General features: G+C 42.1%; 4 protein-coding genes across 4 annotated transcripts; all 4 read left to right on the plus strand.

The window, feature by feature from the left end:
- Nucleotides 1–500: 500 nt before the first annotated feature.
- Nucleotides 501–1,755, plus strand: LOC135640098 (probable carboxylesterase 18). The gene has a single exon (XM_065154232.1). The coding sequence runs from the start codon at nucleotides 553–555 to the stop codon at nucleotides 1,627–1,629; it is 1,077 nt and encodes a 358-aa protein (XP_065010304.1). The 5' UTR covers nucleotides 501–552; the 3' UTR covers nucleotides 1,630–1,755.
- Nucleotides 1,756–5,767: 4,012 nt separating this feature from the next.
- On the plus strand, nucleotides 5,768–6,869 carry LOC135640250 (probable carboxylesterase 18). The gene has a single exon (XM_065154522.1). It carries the CDS (start codon nucleotides 5,823–5,825, stop codon nucleotides 6,855–6,857), a length of 1,035 nt encoding a protein of 344 aa, XP_065010594.1. The 5' UTR covers nucleotides 5,768–5,822; the 3' UTR covers nucleotides 6,858–6,869.
- Nucleotides 6,870–7,669: 800 nt separating this feature from the next.
- On the plus strand, nucleotides 7,670–8,131 carry LOC135641450 (probable carboxylesterase 18). The gene has a single exon (XM_065156811.1). The coding sequence runs from the start codon at nucleotides 7,670–7,672 to the stop codon at nucleotides 8,129–8,131; it is 462 nt and encodes a 153-aa protein (XP_065012883.1).
- A 12,805-nt stretch (nucleotides 8,132–20,936) lies between these two features.
- On the plus strand, nucleotides 20,937–22,136 carry LOC135640332 (probable carboxylesterase 18). The gene has a single exon (XM_065154656.1). The coding sequence runs from the start codon at nucleotides 20,982–20,984 to the stop codon at nucleotides 22,014–22,016; it is 1,035 nt and encodes a 344-aa protein (XP_065010728.1). The 5' UTR covers nucleotides 20,937–20,981; the 3' UTR covers nucleotides 22,017–22,136.

Here is a 22,136-nt window from a genome sequence, read left to right on the forward strand (position 1 = left end):
CTTTGACGTCACCTCCGCATGCATGCACGAACGAAGCAGCAGTACACGAGTAGTTTACCGACTTGGGTGGCTACTTGTCGTGCAGTATCGTATGTTTCTATGAATTGGAATACATGGTCATGCACGTTTCCACATCTTGTGCTGTATACGTATGGCACTACAAAGACTTCACGTACAAGTGACGGATTGGCATGACACGGTTGGTCCACCACGTGTTACTAGATTTCCCACATGGGTAACGTGTATGACATCGAAGACGGAGAGGACGGGTTCACATTACTCACGGGGGCCCCACGTGTGCGTGAGAGAGAGGATGTCACAGTGTTGGGGACGGAATGTATTATACTTCTGTTATCATTTTGACTATATAAGCGTCGGATTTCGTACGTTCGTGTAACACGTGACGTCGTGACGTCACCTCATTCGTTCTCTCCCTGTCTGTCTCTCGCTCGCAGTCCATATATCGGTGCTCGATTCCTCCCGTCTCATCCAACTCGCTCTCTCGCGGCTCCCGAGCTCTTCACCCGAGACGAGCTCGGCTAAACAGCAGAAATGTCGCCCGCCGCAGTGGCTCCCCCCCTCTCGCGCACCAAGCGGTTCGTCATCGCCGCCGTTTCCGCCATCAACGACGCCGCTTGCCGCTCCGACGGCACCGTCAACCGCCGGCTCGTGTCGCTTCTCGACGCCCGGGTCGCCGCCTCCGCCAAACCCTTTCGTGGCGTCCGCACTGCCGACGTCCCCGTTGACCTCTCCCGCGATCTGTGGTTCCGACTCTTCGTCCCCTCTTCCGTTTCTGACGGCGAACGGCTTCCCGTCATCGTCTTCTTCCACGGAGGCGGGTTCGCCTTCCTGTCCCCCGACTCCTACCTCTTCGACGACGTGTGCCGCCGGATCTGCCGCACGGTCCACGCTGTCGTGGTATCCGTCAACTACCGCCTCGCGCCGGAGCACCGGTGCCCGGCGCAGTACGAGGACGGGGTTCACGTGCTCCGCTTCCTGGAGGACGGCGGCCTCTTGTACGCTGACCCCTCCGCTGCAGATCTTGCCGACCTATCCAGCTGCTTCCTCGTGGGCGATTCCGCCGGCGGAAACATCGTCCACCACGTAGCCCGGCGCTGGGCAGCGGACGCCGACGGCGGGTGGAAGAGGCTGCGACTGGCGGGAATGGTGCTGATCCAGCCCTACTTCGGTGGCGAGGAGCGCACAGAGGCTGAGCTGAGGCTGGTCGGTGCACCGCTGGTGTCGGTGGAGAGGACGGACTGGCTGTGGCGGGCGTTCCTTCCGGAGGGAGCGGACCGGGACCACGAGGCGTCGAACGTGTTCGGGCCGCGGGCGGTGGGGGAGCTGGAGGAGGCTCTGCCGGCGGCGATGGTGGTGGTAGGGGGCTTCGACCCGCTGCAGGACTGGCAGCGGAGGTACTACAAGGGGCTGAGGGCGAGGGGCAAGTCGGCGCGGCTGGTGGAGTACCCGGAGGCCTTCCACTCCTTCTACTCCTTCCCTGATCTGAAGCAATCCACAGTGCTCATGGAGGAGATCAAGAGCTTCGTCGACAGCCACCGACCTCAGAAGGAGGAGGACAGAGAACCAAGTGGTGGTGGTGACAAGCACAGTAATATTGAAGAGTGGTAGTTGTTTATTGAGTGTAGATAACAGTAATTGTGATTGCACAGTATTTGGTTATTGTATGTGCCATATCCCACAATGCTTTTTAATATGTACAAAAAACATTAGCTGGCTTTTTATACAAAAATAAAATTTTATTTATTGGAACAAACTTAATTGGTACCATCTCTTTTTTTGTTTTTGATATAAACGAGATGAAAGGATTCAGAAAGATGTGAGTCGACTGTTTGTATCAGTCGTCGATAAAGATAAAAAAAAGGTTTTTAATTTTGTGTTGCTGAAACAATGACAATAATTGTAGGACCAGAAGGTAGACACAATCCTCACAGACTACTGCATGCCGGAGATGACTGGTTATGACCTCCTAAAGGCTGTCATGGTATGAAAGCTGTGCAGAACAATCTGCATTCTGCCTCATCTTCCTGCTAATCATGTCTACATCTTACACTTCAGGAACAGAGCTGCCAAAAACCCATTCCTGTGATCGTAATGTCATCAGAAAACGAGCCACAGAGAATCAACAGGTTTGTATCTTCCTTCCACACTTCTTTGGATGCCGTTCACTGCAAAGACGAAATCTGCTGAATGCACCATCATCATTTAAGCTGTCAACAAACCAAACATTAGTCTTGTCTGGGCATCCATCCGATATTTCATGCCTTGCTTCTATTTCTTTCTTTTTCCTGGTCAAAGAAACCAATGATTTGTGCATTGCTGAATGAGATGTGCCCATTCTATTGCCGGGAGAGACGATATGTTTCTTCTCCAAAACTAAATGATCATGCGTGTGTGTTCAAATTACGTGCCGAGCTATTGGAGCCGAGGATTTCATCATCAAACCTCTCCAAACTAATGACGTTCTGAGACTGAGAAGCTACGCTAGAACAGGACTGCCGCCGCCGCCGCCATCGTTGTCTTCCAAGGAGGGCACCAAGAGGAAAATGACAAGCGAGTTGCGGCACCCTTGTGTGTTCGCCGGAAGCTCGCCTACTCTTTGCTCACACTTCTGAAGCACTTAGTGTTTACACTCCTTGTGTTGAGTAAGTTACTGTGATTCACATTCTCAATACCATCGAACTTCTGGAATGCAGGAAGTTTTCATCCCGATTTGGAGTAATTCTCTCATAGGTTTGGTCGCCTCTGGGATTGTACCATCTTCTCCATCAACCCTGCCGCCTACTCTACTGAGTAACAAAGGTACAACACCGTGTACTGCCTGCTTCGTTCCTTGGTCATGCACTCTTGCCTGACCCGAAGTCCTTTACTTTCGGCTATCTTGATGAGAAGTTCGTTGACACCGGTCTTACGAAGTTCCTTGACCTTTGCCCTTCAGCCTTGTCTCGGTACTTGGAGTTTGCCTCTGAATGCTCCACCTCCTCGGTCCTTTCACGACCAAGCACTCTCCCTCCATGAGAGCAAGGGATCAATGACTTTCACGGAAGTCCTACCTCTGCGGTACCATGGTGCTGCCATGCCCATGGCCCTACTATCCGTCGCCTCACATCTGCATCCTTTTTCTTCACGATCAGTAGATATGTCTCTGTGGCACTCCTCTGAGTCCACTTTCATTCTAATTGATGCTTGATTTTGGATAGCTAAGTGCCTCTAGACTTGTCGTCGCTTTCTCGCCCCTTTCGACCCCCTGCTTCAACACCTCGGTGTTCTCCAAGCAGATCCCTTTAGTCGATGGGAAGACAGACTGCAACTCCCATGCATGGCCTCTGCCATCACGTTATAGGGTTTGCACTGATTCTGTTCTCCTTAGCTTCCTTGGTAGCAACGTTCGCTTACTCGACCTTGTCCTCTGACTTGTCGGGCTCCCTTAAGCGAATATGGGCTCTGGAGCAGTCTAACTCTCCAGCTACTTCGATCATACCTCTGCATGATCAAGTCCCTCCCATGGGACTCACTGGTACTTGCATTCGAACTTTTTCCATTGGTGGAATACAGCCTCCATATGCTGATGACCAAGGCTTTATCCGATGCAAAATTCGATGCACACACGAAAGACCCTTATATTGTAATTACTATGTAATGCCTACCACGCGTTCTCGAGTGAGTTTGTTTGCTTGTGGTGTTAGTGGTGATAAGTTGTATTATAGTGATGAAAAGTACTTATGAATGGTTGAGTACAATGATTTATTTATACAGTTGAGGATTTTTCTCAACTATCCTATGAGATTTCGTCATGCAGTTGAGGAAATTTTTATCTGTTATCATGGCCCCCGCATGATTGAGCTCCTGTCAAGGATGCCAATCTTGTAACGATGTAACGAAAATAGTTTACGAGCGAGAGGCTTCATGAGTGAGTCTGCTAGTTGATCAGCCGTATGGATGTGAGAAACACATAGTTGATGTCTAACAACTTACTCTCGCACGAAATGAAAAATCGATTATAATATATTTCATGCGTGAATGGAAAACCGGATTGACACATAGATATGTAGCTCTAATATTATCACAATATATTGTAGGAGGAAAGATAGAGTTGACGTTGAGTTTCTTGATAGGCGAAGAGGAGTGGCGTCGTTGCTTGTTGGAGTTGGTGCGACAGTGGTAGAGCTCGAGAACTTTGGAGGTCGTCTAAGCTATGGCTTAAAAGGCTAGTTGTTGGTGGCGCTGCACCTGAGCGGTGGATTTGACAGTAGCTCTGGGGCTGGTGCGACAGTGGTAGAGCTCGAGGACTTTGAAGGTCATCTAATGGCTTCGCTGTCTAAGCTATGGCTTAAAAGGCTAGTTGTTTGTGGCGTTGCACTTGAGCGGTAGATTTGACAGCAGCGGTCAGTGAAAAAAGAAGGATAAACCTTGTTCTAAGGCAATATGACTCTGATACCATGATAAGTTGTATTGTAATGATGAAAAGTACTTATGAATAGTTGAGTACAATGGCTTATTTATACATATGGGAAGGAAGGATTTTCCTTAACTATCCTACGAGATTTCCTCGTGCAGTTGAAAAAAATCTTTATCTGTTATCAAGTAGATGGATCATCTGCTATTCAACTGTTCTTGCTTTGCTCTTCAAATGCTGTTCAAATTAAGCTTCTTGAAAGCTCGACATATGCTGTTCTAATCAATCAAAGCGAGGCCATAGTAGCCTCCCAAGATACAAAGTCCTCGTTTTGACGACGAGGATTAAGGAGTGGCTGTCCGTTGATGTGAGTCCTACTCGTCAAACTTGTTCTGCTCGTGTGAATCTATTCTAAATCGTCCAACATTCTGCCTGCCTGTGTCGGGGTTGACGGTACGATGTTTGCCGCTTCTAACAAAGTGAGCTAACCCCATGAATTGTTTCCTAGGGAGCTAAAAGATATAACAAATATTTATCATTGACTTAGTATAATCTATATGCATGTTATTCGTTTATTAACTACTTGATATATTCAATCACACGTATTTATGGTCAGATTTATGGAACCAAAACACGAGAGAGAATGGTGGAGCGATGGTTTGGCAAAGTCAAGAAGTTGGCCTTTCTAAGAACAACCTTTGAAGAGAAAACGTTTGAACACACAACTTCTTTTTTGTTCCTTCACATAAAATTGGTGTTGCGTTTTTCGTGTGCATTGCAGTGATCTCACGTTTTTATTTGCTGGTCGTTTGGTCAAACTGGCAAGGAGGGTTCTGTTCTGAATCTTATGATGGCGTCATACGGAATCGTCGGCCCCAACCGAACTTTGACGTCCAACTTCCTCATGCATGCATGCACGAAGCCTCAATACACGAGTAGTTTACCGACTGGGTGGCTACTTGCCATGCAGTATCGTATACTTGTATGAATTGGAATACATGGTCATGCGTGTTTCCTCTCTTGTGCTGCATCCATACGGCACTGCAAGACTTCAAGCACACGTGACGGATTGGCATGACACGTTTGGTCCACGGCGTGTTACTCGATTTCGTACTCGGGTATCGTGTGAAACGTCCAGGACAGAGCGGAAGGGTTCGCATAAGTCACGGGGGCCCACTTGTGAGAGAGAGAGGATGTGACAGAGTTGGGGACGGAATTTATTGCAGTTCTGTTACCATTTTGACTAAATAAGCGTCGGATTTCGTATATTGGTCTACCACGTGACGTCACCTCATTCGTGCTCTCTCGCAGTCCATATATCCGAGCTCGATTCCTCTCGTCTCCTCCAACTCGCTCTCTCGCGGCTCCCGAGGCCTTCACCCGAGACGAGCTCTTCTAAACGGCAGAAATGTCGCCCGCCGCAGTGGCTCCCCCCCTCTCGCGCACCAAGCGATTCGTCATCGCCGCCGTTTCCGCCATCAACGACGCCGCTTGCCGCTCCGACGGCACCGTCAACCGCCGCCTTGTGTCGCTCCTCGACGCCCGTGTCGCCGCCTCCGCCAAACCCTTTCGTGGCGTCCGCACTGCCGACGTCCCCGTTGACCTCTCCCGTGATCTGTGGTTCCGACTTTTCGTCCCCTCTTCCGTTTCTGATGGCGAACGGCTTCCCGTCATCGTCTTCTTCCACGGAGGCGGGTTCGCATTCCTGTCCCCCGACTCCTACCTCTTCGACGACGTGTGCCGCCGGATCTGCCGCACGGTCCACGCCGTCGTGGTATCCGTCAACTACCGGCTCGCGCCGGAGCACCGGTGCCCGGCGCAGTACGAGGACGGGGTTCACGTGCTTCGCTTCCTGGACGGCGGCGGTCTCTTGTACGCTGACCCCTCCGCTGCTGATCTTGCCGACCTATCCAGCTGCTTCCTCGTGGGCGACTCCGCCGGCGGAAACATCGTCCACCACGTAGCCCGGCGCTGGGCAGCGGACGCCGACGGCGGGTGGAAGAGGCTGCGACTGGCGGGAATGGTGCTGATCCAGCCCTACTTCGGTGGCGAGGAGCGCACAGAGGCTGAGCTGAGGCTGGTCGGTGCACCGCTGGTGTCGGTGGAGAGGACGGACTGGCTGTGGCGGGCGTTCCTTCCGGAGGGAGCGGACCGGGACCACGAGGCGTCGAACGTGTTCGGGCCGCGGGCGGTGGGGGAGCTGGAGGAGGCTCTGCCGGCGGCGATGGTGGTGGTAGGGGGCTTCGACCCGCTGCAGGACTGGCAGCGGAGGTACTACAAGGGGCTGAGGGCGAGGGGCAAGTCGGCGCGGCTGGTGGAGTACCCGGAGGCCTGCCACTCCTTCTACGCCTTCCCTGATCTGAAGCAATCCACAGTGCTCATGGAGGAGATCAAGAGCTTTGTCGACAGCCACCGATCTCGGAAGGAGGAGGACGGAGAATGAAGTGGTGGTGGTGACAAGCACAGTAATATTGAAGAATGGTAGTTGTTTATTCAGTGAATATAACAGTAATTGTGATTGCACATTATTCCTTTTAATGTATAAAAAGATATGAGCCGGCTGTTTACACAAGTTATTCATCATAAATAAAGCTCTTTTTTTTTATTGAAGCAAACATAATTGATGCGATCTCATCTTTTGTTTCTGATAGAAACGAGAAAGATGTGAGTTGACTATTTATACCAGTTGTTGAACATAAATAATTTTGTTTATTAAAACAAATATAATTATTGTGATCTCATTTTTGTTTGGGATAGAAATGAAACGAAAGGATTCCAAATATATGGGCGCTTCCTTCTCAAAGAGTACATGTTTGACAAAATCCAAATGCAGATGATACAAGTGACGTAGAGCCGATGGATTAATTTGAGACGTAGTTAGAAGTTGATATTAATTTTAAGAGCAATATTGAAATATCAAATGATCTTCCAACCCGTCCAAGGTTTATTATTATGGTGGTGACTTATCTTAAGATGTCTACCTACAAATGCAAGTAAAATTAAGCGAGACTGACATGCAAGGAGCTTATTCTTCTCGCGGGCCGCACGAGAGAAAGATTGTCGGATGGCCGCCAAACTTGTACTCAAGTAAAACGTGCGATTTGTGGACGCATGCGTCCATGAATAGAGGAGGTCAGGTTCACGCCCCGACTTTAGTCAGGATTTAGCTTACCGGAAGCTGACTTGGCCAACGACAAAGGGATAGCAGCGTATTCGCACGCCAATATCACCACACGTGGTGAGTTAAATCGTTCCATGAAAGCGGGCGTGTGTTCCCGTCGATGGACGGGTTCAAGTAATGTACCGCTGGTCAGTGCACCGCTGGTGTCGGTGGAGAGGACGGACTGGCTGTGGCGGGCGTTCCTTCCGGAGGGAGCGGAACGGGACCACGAGGCGTCGAACGTGTTCGGGCCGCGGGCGGTGGCGGAGCTGGAGGAGGCTCTGCCGCCGGCCATGGTGGTGGTAGGGGGCTTCGACCCGCTGCAGGACTGGCAGCGGAGGTACTACAAGGGGCTGAGGGCGAGGGGCAAGTCGGCGCGGCTGGTGGAGTACCCGGAGGCCTTCCACTCCTTCTACGCCTTCCCTGACCTGAAGCAATCCACAGTGCTCATGGAGGAGATCAAGAGCTTCGTCGACAGCCACCGACCTCGGAAGGAGGAGGACGCAGAACGAAGTGGTGGTGGTGGTGACAAGCACAGTAATATTGAAGAATGGTAGTTGTTTATTGAGTGTAGATTACAGTAATTGTGATTGCACAGTATTTGGTTATTGTATGTGCCATATCCCACAATGCTTTTTAATATACAAAAAAAATATTAGCTGGCTGTTTATACAAGTTGTTGTCGAACACAAATAAAATTTTATTTATTGAAACAAACATAATTGGTATCATCTTTTTTTTGTTTTTGATATAAACGAGATAAAAGGATTCAGAAAGATGTGAGTCGACTGTTTATATTAGTCGTCGATAAAGAAAAAAAAAGGTTTTTTTCTTGAAGCAATCATAATTGCTGCTGTGATATCATCTTTTGTTTCTTATAAAAACAAGACAGGCAGAAAGGATTTAGAAAGATGTGGGTTGACTATTTGTACCAGTTGCTAATAAAAAAAAAAGAGATTTTTCTTATTAGAGCAATCATAATTATGCTTTTTCTTATTGAAACAAACATAATTGCTGTTGTGATCGCATCATTTGTTTCTTATAGAAACAAGACGAAAGGATTTAGAAAGACGTGGGTGGACTATTTCTACCGGTTGTTGATAAAAAAAAAAGATTTTTCTTATTGAAACAAACATAATTAATGTTGTGATCTCATTTTTTATTTTTTATAGAACAAGACCAAAGGATTTAGAAAGATATGGGTTTACTGTTCATACCCGTTGTTGAATAGAAATAAAGGTTTTTTCTTTTTTTCTTGAAACAAACATAATTGTTATGATCCAAAGATAAAAATAAAGTACTACGATGCAATTAAAAAATATATTTCAATTAAAAAAATCGATATAGTAATTAAATAAGAGGTAAGACATATAACAATATTTTCAAGTGTACATACTCTATCTTGCATCATGAATTATCATCTTATTTATAGGTCCTAGTGGTAACTACCTCACTCCATCATATCACCCATGATTGAGTTAAGTGTAGGAACTACCTTATAGCTTCTAGATCATGGGTCACTACTTAGAACATGCCTATAACTACTTAGAAGATAGTAACTACCTAGATAACTACTATGAATCAATTCTCAGCACTCCCCCTTGATTCATAGTTATATACACTAATTTACGACATGAAATAAATATGCTTTTAAATTTGAAGCGACTTGGTGAGGCTATCCGTAACTTATTTATCTGTTCCACAATACTTGATTGCTATGACTCTATTTACTATAAAATCATGGATGAAATGATAGTGTATCTTTATATGCTTCGTTCTTCCATGAAATGTTATATTCTTTGTCATTACAATTGTGGCTTTGTTATCACAAAATATTTTCGTTGCTTCTTTTTGTTCTTAATGAAGATCTTCCAGAAGTCTTATAAGTCATATTACTTGACAAGCTGCTGATGTTGCGGCAACATATTTTGCTTTCGATATTGATAACATAATTGTTACTTGCTTTTCTGAACTCCAAGATATAGCTCATGAATGGAGGCTAAAAATATTGCCTGAATTATTTTTTCTATATCTAAAGCTCCTACCCATTCACTATCAACGAAACAAAATAATTTATATTTAAAATTATGAGAATACCAAATACCATAATCTGTAGTTCCAGCAATATAACATAGAATTCTTTTAACAATTCCGAGATGATGTTTGCTTAGGCTATGCGTAAACTTGGATACTACACCAACAAAGAAGGTAATATCTGGTCGAGTATGAGTTAGATAAATCAAACCTCCAACCAAACTTTTATAGTATCTTCAATTTGTCAAACATATATCATCTTCAAGTTTCAATTTCTCATTTACATTCATGGGTGTTGTTCCAACTTTGCAATTAATCATATTAGATTTTTTGAGTAGATCCATTGCATTCTTTCTTCATGAAATAAAAACTCTATTTGATCCTTGCTTCACTTCCAACCCAAAAAAATAGTGTAATAGACCTAGATCAGACATTTCAAACTTATTCATCATACATATTTTAAATTCTACTATAAAAGAGTTAGATGAACCCATATATATAATATTATCAACATAAAGGCAAACCATCAGAATATTATGTTTACCTTCCTTTTTTAGATAAAGAGTAGGTTCGTTATTACTCCTCTTAAATCCATTTTGATAAAAATAATAATTAATTTTATTATACCATACCCTAAGAGCTTGTTTAAGCCCATAAAGAGCTTTCTTTAGCTTATACACCTTTTCTTTATATTCTTTAACAAAAAACTTTCAGGTTGAGTAATAAAAACCTCTTCATATAAATCTCCATTTAAAAATACAAATTTCACATCAAATTAATAAACATGCCAACTCAAGTGAGCAGTGAAGTCAAAAAGGTTCTCACAGTTTCGAATCTAGCAATTGGAGAAAAAGTATCATCAAAATCAATACCTTTTTGCTGTGAATATTCTTTTGCTATAAATCGAGCCTTATGCTTTTGGATACTTCCATCTACATTAAACTTTGTTTTGAACACCCATTTTAATCCAATAGTTTTTTTTTTCTTTTGATAGATCTATTAGCTCCCAAGTTTCATTCTTATCAATTTATTTAATTTCCTTCTTCATTGCTTTTCGTCATTCCTCTTTTTCAACTGCTTCCTCAAAATTCATAGGATCTGAAATAAATAAAGTAAATGTTGAGTCATAAATTTCTATTAGTAATCTGAATTTTCCTGGAGGGGTTTCATTAGAAGAATCAGAATTTGAATTACTACTATGTGAGGTTGATGATGAACTTGTTCGAGCATGATTTGTCACTTGATTCTATAAAGTATCTAGTTCTACTGGAATCTGAATTTGTGTTCCACCTTCATTGGTCTCTCAATTCCAACTCGTCCTTTCGTCAAATACAATATTTTGGTTAATAATAACTTTACCACTAATATGATTATACAATCAATATAATTAAAATATATTTTTTAGATTTTTTATCATACTTGTGATAGTTTTATGAATTTACCAAAGCATAAGCAATATAACAAAAAATTCTTAGATGTTTTATACTTAGTTTCATACCATACTAAGCCTCAAAAGGAGTTTGATTCATAATAGCCTTTGTTAGTGAAATATTCAACAAATAAACTACTATTGAAACTACTTTTGTCCAAAACTGATTTGGAAGATATTTTCCTTAAAGCAAACTTCTTGCCATTTTAATGACAGTTCGATTTTTACGTTCAACTACACTATTTTACTCCGGTGTATATAGTGCTAGCAATTCTCTATAAATATCGTTTTTTTCACAAAAAGAATTAAACTCGTTAGATAAAAATTCACCACCTCTATCTGTCCGAAGTGTCTTTGCATTTGTACAAGTGCTTTGAATTTTTAAAAATTATTAAATGTTTCAGATTTCAGTTTCAGAAAATATACCAAACTCATGCAGTTATAATCATCAATAAACAATAAAAAATATTGACTTCCACTAAATGATTTTATATTCACAAGTCCCCATAAGTCAATATAAATTAATTTAAGACAATTAGATACTCTCAATGTTTTTTCAACAAGAAATGGTATTTTATTTTGTTTGTCATAAATGCATCTTTCACATACATCTAAGTATATTAATTTTGGACAATCCAAAAACTATTTTTTTTATTTAACAATCTTAAACCCTTAATGTTAATGTATCCATATCTTAAATGCCACAAATTAGACTCATTATTTTAAGTTACAACAAGAGCATGTTTTTAAATATTTGAAACATCAAGTGGAAACATTTTATTTACCATAATCTAATCAGATTTTTTTTATCTTTAATAGTGCATGAACCATCATCAAATAACTGAATGTCCATCATCTATCAATTAGCCAACACTCAACAAGTTATGTGGTAAACTAGGAACAAAGAAAATATTATTAAGGTATTTTACCTTCTCTTGACTTGTCTTCACCTCAATTGTTCATTTTCCTTTCACTTGGATTTTCTTGTTATCTCTAATTCTAACTTTCAACTTATGAGTTTTATCGATATATCTAAACATTGATATTATACCTGATATATGATTAGAATATCCGCTATCCAAAAATCAAATATCATTCGAGATATCATTAACTTGTGAATGAGTCATAAACATCTTACTATTTTCTTCATTTTTCTCCACATAGCTTGCTTGTTTTTCTGTTTTCTAGCAATTTGCATTCATGTGACCAAACTTTTTACAATAGTGACATTGGATTCCACTCTTATATATTTTTTTTTATCATAATTTGATTGTTTTTGTTCATCATGCCTATCAAAATATCCTCTATTTCTTTCATTTCCTCTACCACGAAATTCTCCTCAGTCATGTCCTCTTCTTGATGATTTTTTTGTCTTCTTTTGAAGTAGAAGACTCTCCCTTAACCTGAAATATTTTTGCTTCACTTTTCTCAAGTGACTTGTTTAACCTTGCTTCATGTGCTTGCAAGGAGCCCATTAGTTCATCAAACGAAAATATAGATAAATCTTGTAACTCCTCAATTGCAATAACAACATGATCAAATTTTGGAGTTAAACATCTCAAAACTTTTGCAACAATTATATGATCGGGAAGATGCACACTATAAGATTTCATTTGACTAACAATTCATTGCTTTTCATGAATAAAATTTCAAACTTACGATGATGGGTTTGAAGTTTTACCGTAATTACCTTTGATGAGCCTTGAAATTCATTTTAAAGAATCAACTAAGCTTGCTTTGAGGTTATCGCAATTGTAATTCTTAAGAAGATTGTCTCATGTACAACTTGTTGAATGAAGAACAATGCCTTTGAGTCCTTCTTTCTATTCTCCCTTACATTCTCTATTAAGTTCCAAAGATCTTGATTTCTTCATTTGGATTTGTCTCATGTACATCTTGTTGAATGAAGAACAATGCTTGATTTCTTCATTTGGATTTGCACATACATTCTCTATTAAGTTCCAAAGATCTTGAGACTTGAATAGAGTCTTCATCTTGATACTCCAAAATTCATAGCATTTACCCGAAAAGATGAGAATAAGAGGTTGAGACATGGAATTGCCATTGAAAGCCATAATGCCTAGTTCAGATTGAAACTTAGTTCTGATACTATAAATGTTGAGGATGGAGGAGGAAGGAAACGATAAAAAATAGAATACTACGATGCAATTAAAAAGAATCATTTCGATAAAAAAAAATTGATGTAGTATTTAAATAATAGGTAAAACATAAAACACTTACAAGATATTCCCAAGTGCACACACTCTATCTTGCATCATGAACTATAGTCTTATTTATAGGACCTAGTGGTAACTATCTCACTCCATCATGTCACCCATGATTGAGTTAGGTATAGGAACTATTAGGATCAAGTGTGGCACTAAGAGGGGAGATGAATTAGTGCAGCGGAAAAATTACATCAATTTGAAAATCTTCATACGATAAAATTTGATTCCGACGAAAACTGTTTCATTTTTCTTGAATGAATAGAGAAAAGGGGATTGGACAGTTTGTAATGAAGTAAAGTTGAATGCAGTAAAAAAATTAAGTAATAAGGAATGAACACACCGGAATTTATAGTGGTTCGATCGTTGTGACCTACATCCTCCACTTTCGATTCCTCCTCAATCGAGGTCACCGACGTCCACTAATGGTCTTCCTTTAATATGCGAAGACTAACCAACTCTTTACAGTGCTTTCTCCTTTTCATGGGTTTAGGAGATAACCCTTACAAGCCTCATACCTCTTCTTGGATGATTACAAAGTTAAAGAGAGGCAGGAGGAGGACTCTTCTCACTTTTACAATACTTTTAACACCCCAACACTTAGAGTTTTTTCACACTTTGATTGCACTTTGTTACTCTTTCATGCAGAAAAGGATAGGGTATTTATAGGCCCCAATGACTTCAAAATTGGAGTAAAAAAATATCTCATTTCGGATTTTCGGGGTACTGATAGTACCACCGCCTAACACTTTGACACTGAGCGATACCACCACCTAGTCTAATGGTACCACCGCTTGATAGAGTCTCGGATACTGAGCTTTGGCGGTACCACTACCTAACAGGGCAGTACCATCGCTTGGCAAGTAATAACTGCCGGCGGTATCATCGCCTATACCACCTGGGAGACCATTCCCTTGGCGGTTCCATCGCTAGACAAGGTCCAGCAACCTGGTTGGGCCTTGAATCTAGCCTAAACCAATCAAATTACGAGCCCAATTGGCCCCTAACTAAGTTAGTAGGATTACCTCCCAAACCTAATCCTAATTACGTGCTAACTACGATTCTTAAGGCATACACTAAGTAAATCAAGTCTGATTAGTCTAGGTTTCTTCCGGGGAGCTTCCAGCAATCTTCCAACGAACTTTAGATGATCTCTCGGCAATGTTCTAGCGGACTCCCGGCAAGCTTCTGGACTTCACGACAATCTCCTTGACGAGTTCCGGCAAGCTTATTTAGTAAGCTCCTGGACTTCTCGGTCAATTCTGGCAAAACTTCCGATGAACGTTCAAACTTCCGACGAACTCTCAAACTCCCAACTAAATCTCGATCTTAACTCCGGCAATTCGTTTTGCTTTATGCCTTGATTGCTATCGTAGATAATCTTGTACACTTTTCTCAATATATAGATTTGATCAAATATTTTACCAATTGATTTCGTCATCAAAATCCGAGATTCAATATGAACTACCCTATAACTTCTAGATCATGGATTACTACTTAGAATATATCTATAACTAGAACATGATAACTATCTAGATAACTACTATCAATCAATTCTTGGAAAGATTTGAAAGATGTGAGCGGGCTATTTATACCCGTTGTTGACTATAAATAATTTTTTTTATTGAAACAAACATTATTGATGTGATCCCATCTTTTATTTTTTATAGAAACGAGATAAAATGATTAGAAAAATGTGGGCTGACTGTTTATATCGGTGGTTGAACACAAATAAAGATTTTTTTACATTGAAAGAAACATAATTATTGTCATCCCATCTTTTGTTTCTGATAGAAATGAGACGGAAGGATTCGAAAGATATGAGCTAACTGTTTAAAGTACTTGTTGAACACAAATAATTTTTTTTTATTGAAACAAACACAATTATTGTGATCCCATCTTTTGTTTCTGATAGAAATGAGATAGAAGGATTCGAAGCTCCCAACAAGAGGACCAAAACCCACTGTCTTACCGCTTGACGACACCATATTTTTCCTGTTGGGCAGTAGTCAAGAATAATATCAGTCTTAGTTATTCGTCAATCCCCCCTCCCTTAAAAAAGAAATGCATAATACATAATGAAAACATATGGGATATATGGTTTGTTGCTAGGATTAAACACATGTAGACAAAATATAAAATCCAAAAAATTCATTTATCGTTAGATAGAATTCAATTAGGATATATGGTTTGTTGCTAAGACCAGAAGGTAGACATAATCCTCACAGACTACTGCATGCCGGAGATGACTGGTTATGACCTCCTAAAGGCTGTCAAGGTATGAAAGCTGTGCAGAACAATCTTCATTCTGCGTCATCTTCCTGTTAATCATGTCTGCATCTTACACTTCAGGAACAGAGCTGCCAAAAACCCATTCCTGTGATTGTAATGTCATCAGAAAACGAGCCACAGGGAATCAACAGGCTTGTAGCTTCCTTCCACAGTAATCTTTCGATGCTGTTCACTGCAAAGATGAAATCTGCTGATTGCACCATCATCATTTAAGCTGTCAACAAACCAAACATTAGTCTTGTGGGCATCCATCCGATATTTCATGCCTTGCTTCTATTTCTTTCTTTTTCCCGGTCAAAGAAACCAATGGTTTGTGCATTGCTGAATGAGATGTGGTCGTTCTATTGTTGAGATATGATTCATAGTTATCTATCTAGATTGTTATCATGATCTAGTGGTTACATGATGATTTCAATAACCACTTCAATCATGATCTAGTAGTTATAAGGTGGTTTCAATAACTACTTATGATCTAGTAGTTATAGGGTGGTTGTCATTAGGTCCTATAAATATGACCGTAGTTCATCTAGCAAGAGATAGAGAGAAAGAGACAGATAGATAGAGAGTCTGTGTGCACTTGGTATCTTGTAAGTGTTCCTCCTGCTTTTAATACTACAGGATTCTTTTTACTCGTATCGTAGTATTCTGTTTTTTCTTGCTCCTCCATCCCCAACATTTGTGGTATCAGAGCCCGGGTTTCAATCTGAACTGGGCATTATGGCTTTCAATGGTAATTCCGTGTCTCAACCCCTTATCCCCATCTTCTCGGGCAAATGTTATGAATTTTGGAGTATCAAGATGAAGACTCTATTCAAGTCTCAAGATCTTTGGGACTTAATAGAGAATGGATATGCAGATCCAGATGACAAAATCAGGCTGAGGGAGAATAGAAAGAAGGACTCAAAGGCATTGTTCTTCATTCAACAAGCTGTACATGAGACGATCTTCTCAAGAATTGCAGCAGCGACAACCTCAAAGCAAGCCTGGTTAATACTTCAAAATAAATTTCAAGGCTCATCAAGGGTGATTACGGTAAAACTTCAAACCATCCGTCGTGAGTTTGGAATTTTGTTCATGAAAAGCAATGAATCGGTGTAAGATTTTCTTTCTCGAGTGACTGAAATTGTTAGTCAAATGAAATCTTATGGTGAACATCTTCTTGATCATATAATTGTTGCAAAAGTTTTGAGAAGTTTAACTCTGAAATTTGATCATATTGTTGCCGCAATTGAGGAATCAAAAGATTTATCTACTTATTCATTTGATGAACTAATGGGTTCCTTGCAAGCACATGAAGTAATGTTGAACAGGTCACTTGAAAAAAGTGAAGAAAAAACATTTCAGGTTAAGGGGGAGTCTTCTACTTCAAAAGAAGACAAAAAATCAGCAGGAAGAGGACGTGGCAGAGGAGGATTTCGTGGTAGAAGAAATGGAAGAGGAAGAGGACACTATGATGAACAAGGGCAATCAAATTATGATCAAAAAAATTACAAAAGTGGAATTCAATGTCACTATTGTAAAAAGTTTGGTCACATGAAGGCAGATTGCTGGAAAAGAGAAAAGCAAGCAAGCTATGTGGAGAAAAATAAAGAAAATAGTAAGTTGTTTATGACTCATTCATATGTTCATAACATCTCAAATGATATTTGGTTTCTGGATAGTGGATGTTCTAATCATATGTCAGGCATAAAATCAATATTTAGAGATATTGATGAGACTCACAAGTTGAATGTTAGACTTGGAGATAACAAGCAGATCCAAGTGGAAGGGAAAGGAACAATTGAGGTGAAGACAAATCAAGGAAAGGTAAAATACCTTGATAATGTTTTCTTTGTTCCTACTTTATCACATAACTTGTTGAGCATTGGACAATTAGTAAATGATGGATATTCAGTAATATTTGATGATGGTTCATGCACTATTAGAGATAAGAAATCTAGTTTGATTATAGTAAATGTTTGCATGACACAAAACAAGATGTTTCCACTTGATGTGTCAAATATTGAAAGACATGCGCTTATCACAACTCAAAAGAATGAGTCTAGTCTATGGCATTTAAGATATGGACACCTTAACATTAAAGGTTTAAGGTTGTTAAGTCAAAAAGGAATGTTTTTTGGATTGCCTAAGATTAAAACACTTGATGTATGTGAAGGATGTATTTATGGCAAACAAAGTAGAAAACCATTTCCTATTGGAAAAGCATGGAGAGCATCTAATTGTCTTGAATTAATTCATGCTGACTTATGTGGACCTATGAATACAAAATCATTTGGTGAAAGTCAATATTTTTTATTGTTTACGGATGATTATAGTCACATGAGTTGGGTATATTTTTTGAAATTGAAATCTGAAACATTTGATAATTTTTGAAAGTTTAAGGCACTTGTAGAAAGACAAAGTGGTAGATATATAAAGACACTTCAGACAGATAGAGGTGGTGAATTTTTATCTAATGAGTTTAGTTCTTTTTGTGAAGAAAATGGTATTCACAGAGAATTGACAGCACCATATACACCGGAGCAAAATGGTGTAGCTGAGCGTAAGAATCAGACTGTCGTTGAAATGGCAAGAAGTTTACTTAAAGGAAAACATCTTCCAAATCAGTTTTGGGCAGAAGCAGTTGCAACAGCAGTTTATTTGTTGAATATTTCACCAAAAAGGCTGTTATGAATCGAACTCCTTTTGAGGCTTGGTATGGTATAAAACCAAGTGTTAGACATCTAAGAATTTTTGGTTGTATTGCTTATGCTTTGGTGAATTCACAAAATCATCACAAGCTTGATGAAAAATCAAAGAAATGCATTTTAATTGGTTATTCTTTATAATCTAAAGTATATCGATTATATAATACTGTTAGTGGCAAAGTTATTATTAACAGAAATGTTATGTTTGATGAAAGGGCAAGTTGGAATTGGGAGACCAATAAAGGTGAAACACAAATGCAGATTCCAACAGAACTAGACACTCCGCAGAATCAAGTGACAGATCCTGCTCCAACAAATTCATCATCAACCTCACCCAATAGCAGTTTAAATTCGGATTCCTCAGATGAAACCCCTCCAAGAAATTTCAGATCACTGACAGAAATTTATAACTCAACATTTGCTTTGTTTATTTCAGATCCGACAACTTTTGATGAAGCAGTTAAAAAAGAGGAATGGAGAAAAGCAATGAAGAGGAAATCAAGTCAACTGAGAAGAATGAAACTTGGGAGCTAATGGATCTACCGAAAGAAAAGAAAGTGATTGGGTTAAAATGGATGTTCAAAACAAAATTTAAATGCAAATTATTTGGTTTCACTGATAGTGATTGTGTAGGAGCTTTAAAAAGTACTTCAGGCAAGTGGAGCCATCACAATGAAGTATTATGGAACGGATGAACAAGTTGCGGATATCCTCACCAAATCACTTCCGCTTCGAAAGCATATTTATCTTATGTCGTGAATTAGTGTATGCAACTATGAATCAAGGGGGAGTGTTGAGATATGATTCATAGTTATCTATCTAGATTGTTATCATGATCTAGTGGTTACATGATGATTTCAATAACCACTTCAATCATGATCTAGTAGTTATAAGGTGGTTTCAATAACTACCTTATGATCTAGTAGTTATAGGGTGGTTGTCATTAGGTCCTATAAATAGGACCGTAGTTCATCTAGCAAGAGATAGAGAGAAAGAGACAGATAGATAGAGAGTATGTGTGCACTTGGTATCTTGTAAGTGTTCCTCCTGCTTTTAATACTACATCAGTTTTCTTGAGTCGAAAGGATTCTTTTTACTCGTATCGTAGTATTCTGTTTTTTCTTGCTCCTCCATCCCCAACATCTATTGCCGGGAGAGATGATATGTTTCTTCTCCAAAACTAAATGATCATGTGTTTGTGTTCAAATTAGGTGCCGAGCTATTGGAGCCGAGGATTTCATCATCAAACCTCTCCACACTAATGACGTTCTGAGACTGAGAGGCTGCGCTCAAATAGGACTGCCGCCGCCATCGTCGTCTTCCAAGGCGGGCACCAAGAGGAAAATGACAATCAAGTTGATGGCTGAGAGCGGCGGCGGTGGCTCGGAAAGACGACGGCCGCGCCTTACCGGGCTGGCGATGACGTGATAGCAATCATCGGCATCGAACAAGCGTCATAGGAAGCCTCTCATATTGTAATTACAATGTAATGCCTACCACGCGTTCTCGAGTGAGTTTGTTTGCTTGTGTGTAAGTGGATGGATCATCTGCGATTCAACTGTTCTTGCTTTGCTCTTCAAATGCTGTCCTAATTAAGCTTCTTGAAAGCTCGACATATGTTGTTCTAATCAGTCAAACCGAGGCCGTAGCAGCTTCCCAAGATACAAAAGTCCTCGTTTTGAGCTGTCCGTTGATGTGAGTCGTACTCGTCAAACTTGTTCTGTTCGTGTGAATCTATTCAAAATCGTCCAACATTCTGCCTGCCTGTGTAGGGGTTGACGGTATGATGTTTGCCGCTTCTAACAAAGTGAGCTAACCCCATGAATTGTTTCCTAGGGAGCTAAAAGATATAACAAATATTTATCATTGACTTAGCATAATCTATATGCATGTTATTCGTTTATTAACTACTTGATATATTCAATCACACGTATTTATGGTCAGATTTATGGAACCAAAACACGAGAGAGAATGGTGGAGCGATGGTTTGGCAAAGTCAAGAAGTTGGCCTTTCTAAGAACAACCTTTGAAGAGAAAACGTTTGAACACACAACTTCTTTTTTGTTCCTTCACATAAAATTGGTGTTGCGTTTTTCGTGTGCATTGCAGTGATCTCACGTTTTTATTTGCTGGTCGTTTGGTCAAACTGGCAAGGAGGGTTCTGTTCTGAATCTTATGATGGCGTCATACGGAATCGTCGGCCCCAACCGAACTTTGACGTCCAACTTCCTCATGCATGCATGCACGAAGCCTCAATACACGAGTAGTTTACCGACTTGGGTGGCTACTTGCCATGCAGTATCGTATACTTGTACGAATTGGAATACATGGTCATGCGTGTTTCCTCTCTTGTGCTGCATCCATACGGCACTGCAAGACTTCAAGCACACGTGACGGATTGGCATGACACGTTTGGTCCACGGCGTGTTACTCGATTTCGTACTCGGGTAACGTGTGAAACGTCCAGGACAGAGCGGAAGGGTTCACATAAGTCACGGGGGCCCCACTTGTGAGAGAGAGAGAGGATGTGACAGAGTTGGGGACGGAATTTATTGTAGTTCTGTTACCATTTTGACTAAATAAGCGTCGGATTTCGCATATTGGTCTACCACGTGACGTCACCTCATTCGTGCTCTGTCGCAGTCCATATATCCGAGCTCGAATCCTCTCGTCTCCTCCAACTCGCTCTCTCGCGGCTCCGGAGGCCTTCACCCGAGACGAGCTCGTCTAAAAGGCAGAAATGTCGCCCGCCGCAGTGGCTCCCCCCCTCTCGCGCACCAAGCGATTCGTCATCGCCGCCGTTTCCGCCATCAACGACGCCGCTTGCCGCTCCGACGGCACCGTCAACCGCCGCCTTGTGTCGCTCCTCGACGCCCGTGTCGCCGCCTCCGCCAAACCCTTTCGTGGCGTCCGCACTGCCGACGTCCCCGTTGACCTCTCCCGTGATCTGTGGTTCCGACTTTTCGTCCCCTCTTCCGTTTCTGATGGCGAACGGCTTCCCGTCATCGTCTTCTTCCACGGAGGCGGGTTCGCATTCCTGTCCCCCGACTCCTACCTCTTCGACGACGTGTGCCGCCGGTTCTGCCGCACGGTCCACGCCGTCGTGGTATCCGTCAACTACCGGCTCGCGCCGGAGCACCGGTGCCCGGCGCAGTACGAGGACGGGGTTCACGTGCTTCGCTTCCTGGACGGCGGCGGTCTCTTGTACGCTGACCCCTCCGCTGCTGATCTTGCCGACCTATCCAGCTGCTTCCTCGTGGGCGACTCCGCCGGCGGAAACATCGTCCACCACGTAGCCCGGCGCTGGGCAGCGGACGCCGACGGCGGGTGGAAGAGGCTGCGACTGGCGGGAATGGTGCTGATCCAGCCCTACTTCGGTGGCGAGGAGCGCACAGAGGCTGAGCTGAGGCTGGTCGGTGCACCGCTGGTGTCGGTGGAGAGGACGGACTGGCTGTGGCGGGCGTTCCTTCCGGAGGGAGCGGACCGGGACCACGAGGCGTCGAACGTGTTCGGGCCGCGGGCGGTGGGGGAGCTCGAGGAGGCTCTGCCGGCGGCGATGGTGGTGGTAGGGGGCTTCGACCCGCTGCAGGACTGGCAGCGGAGGTACTACAAGGGGCTGAGGGCGAGGGGCAAGTCGGCGCGGCTGGTGGAGTACCCGGAGGCCTGCCACTCCTTCTACGCCTTCCCTGATCTGAAGCAATCCACAGTGCTCATGGAGGAGATCAAGAGCTTCGTCGACAGCCACCGATCTCGGAAGGAGGAGGACGGAGAATGAAGTGGTGGTGGTGACAAGCACAGTAATATTGAAGAATGGTAGTTGTTTATTCAGTGAATATAACAGTAATTGTGATTGCACATTATTCCTTTTAATGTATAAAAAGATATGAGCCGGCTG

The sequence above is a fragment of the Musa acuminata genome, chromosome BXJ3-6 (assembly GCF_036884655.1).
Source record: "Musa acuminata AAA Group cultivar baxijiao chromosome BXJ3-6, Cavendish_Baxijiao_AAA, whole genome shotgun sequence".
NCBI classification, from domain to species: Eukaryota; Viridiplantae; Streptophyta; class Magnoliopsida; order Zingiberales; family Musaceae; genus Musa; species Musa acuminata.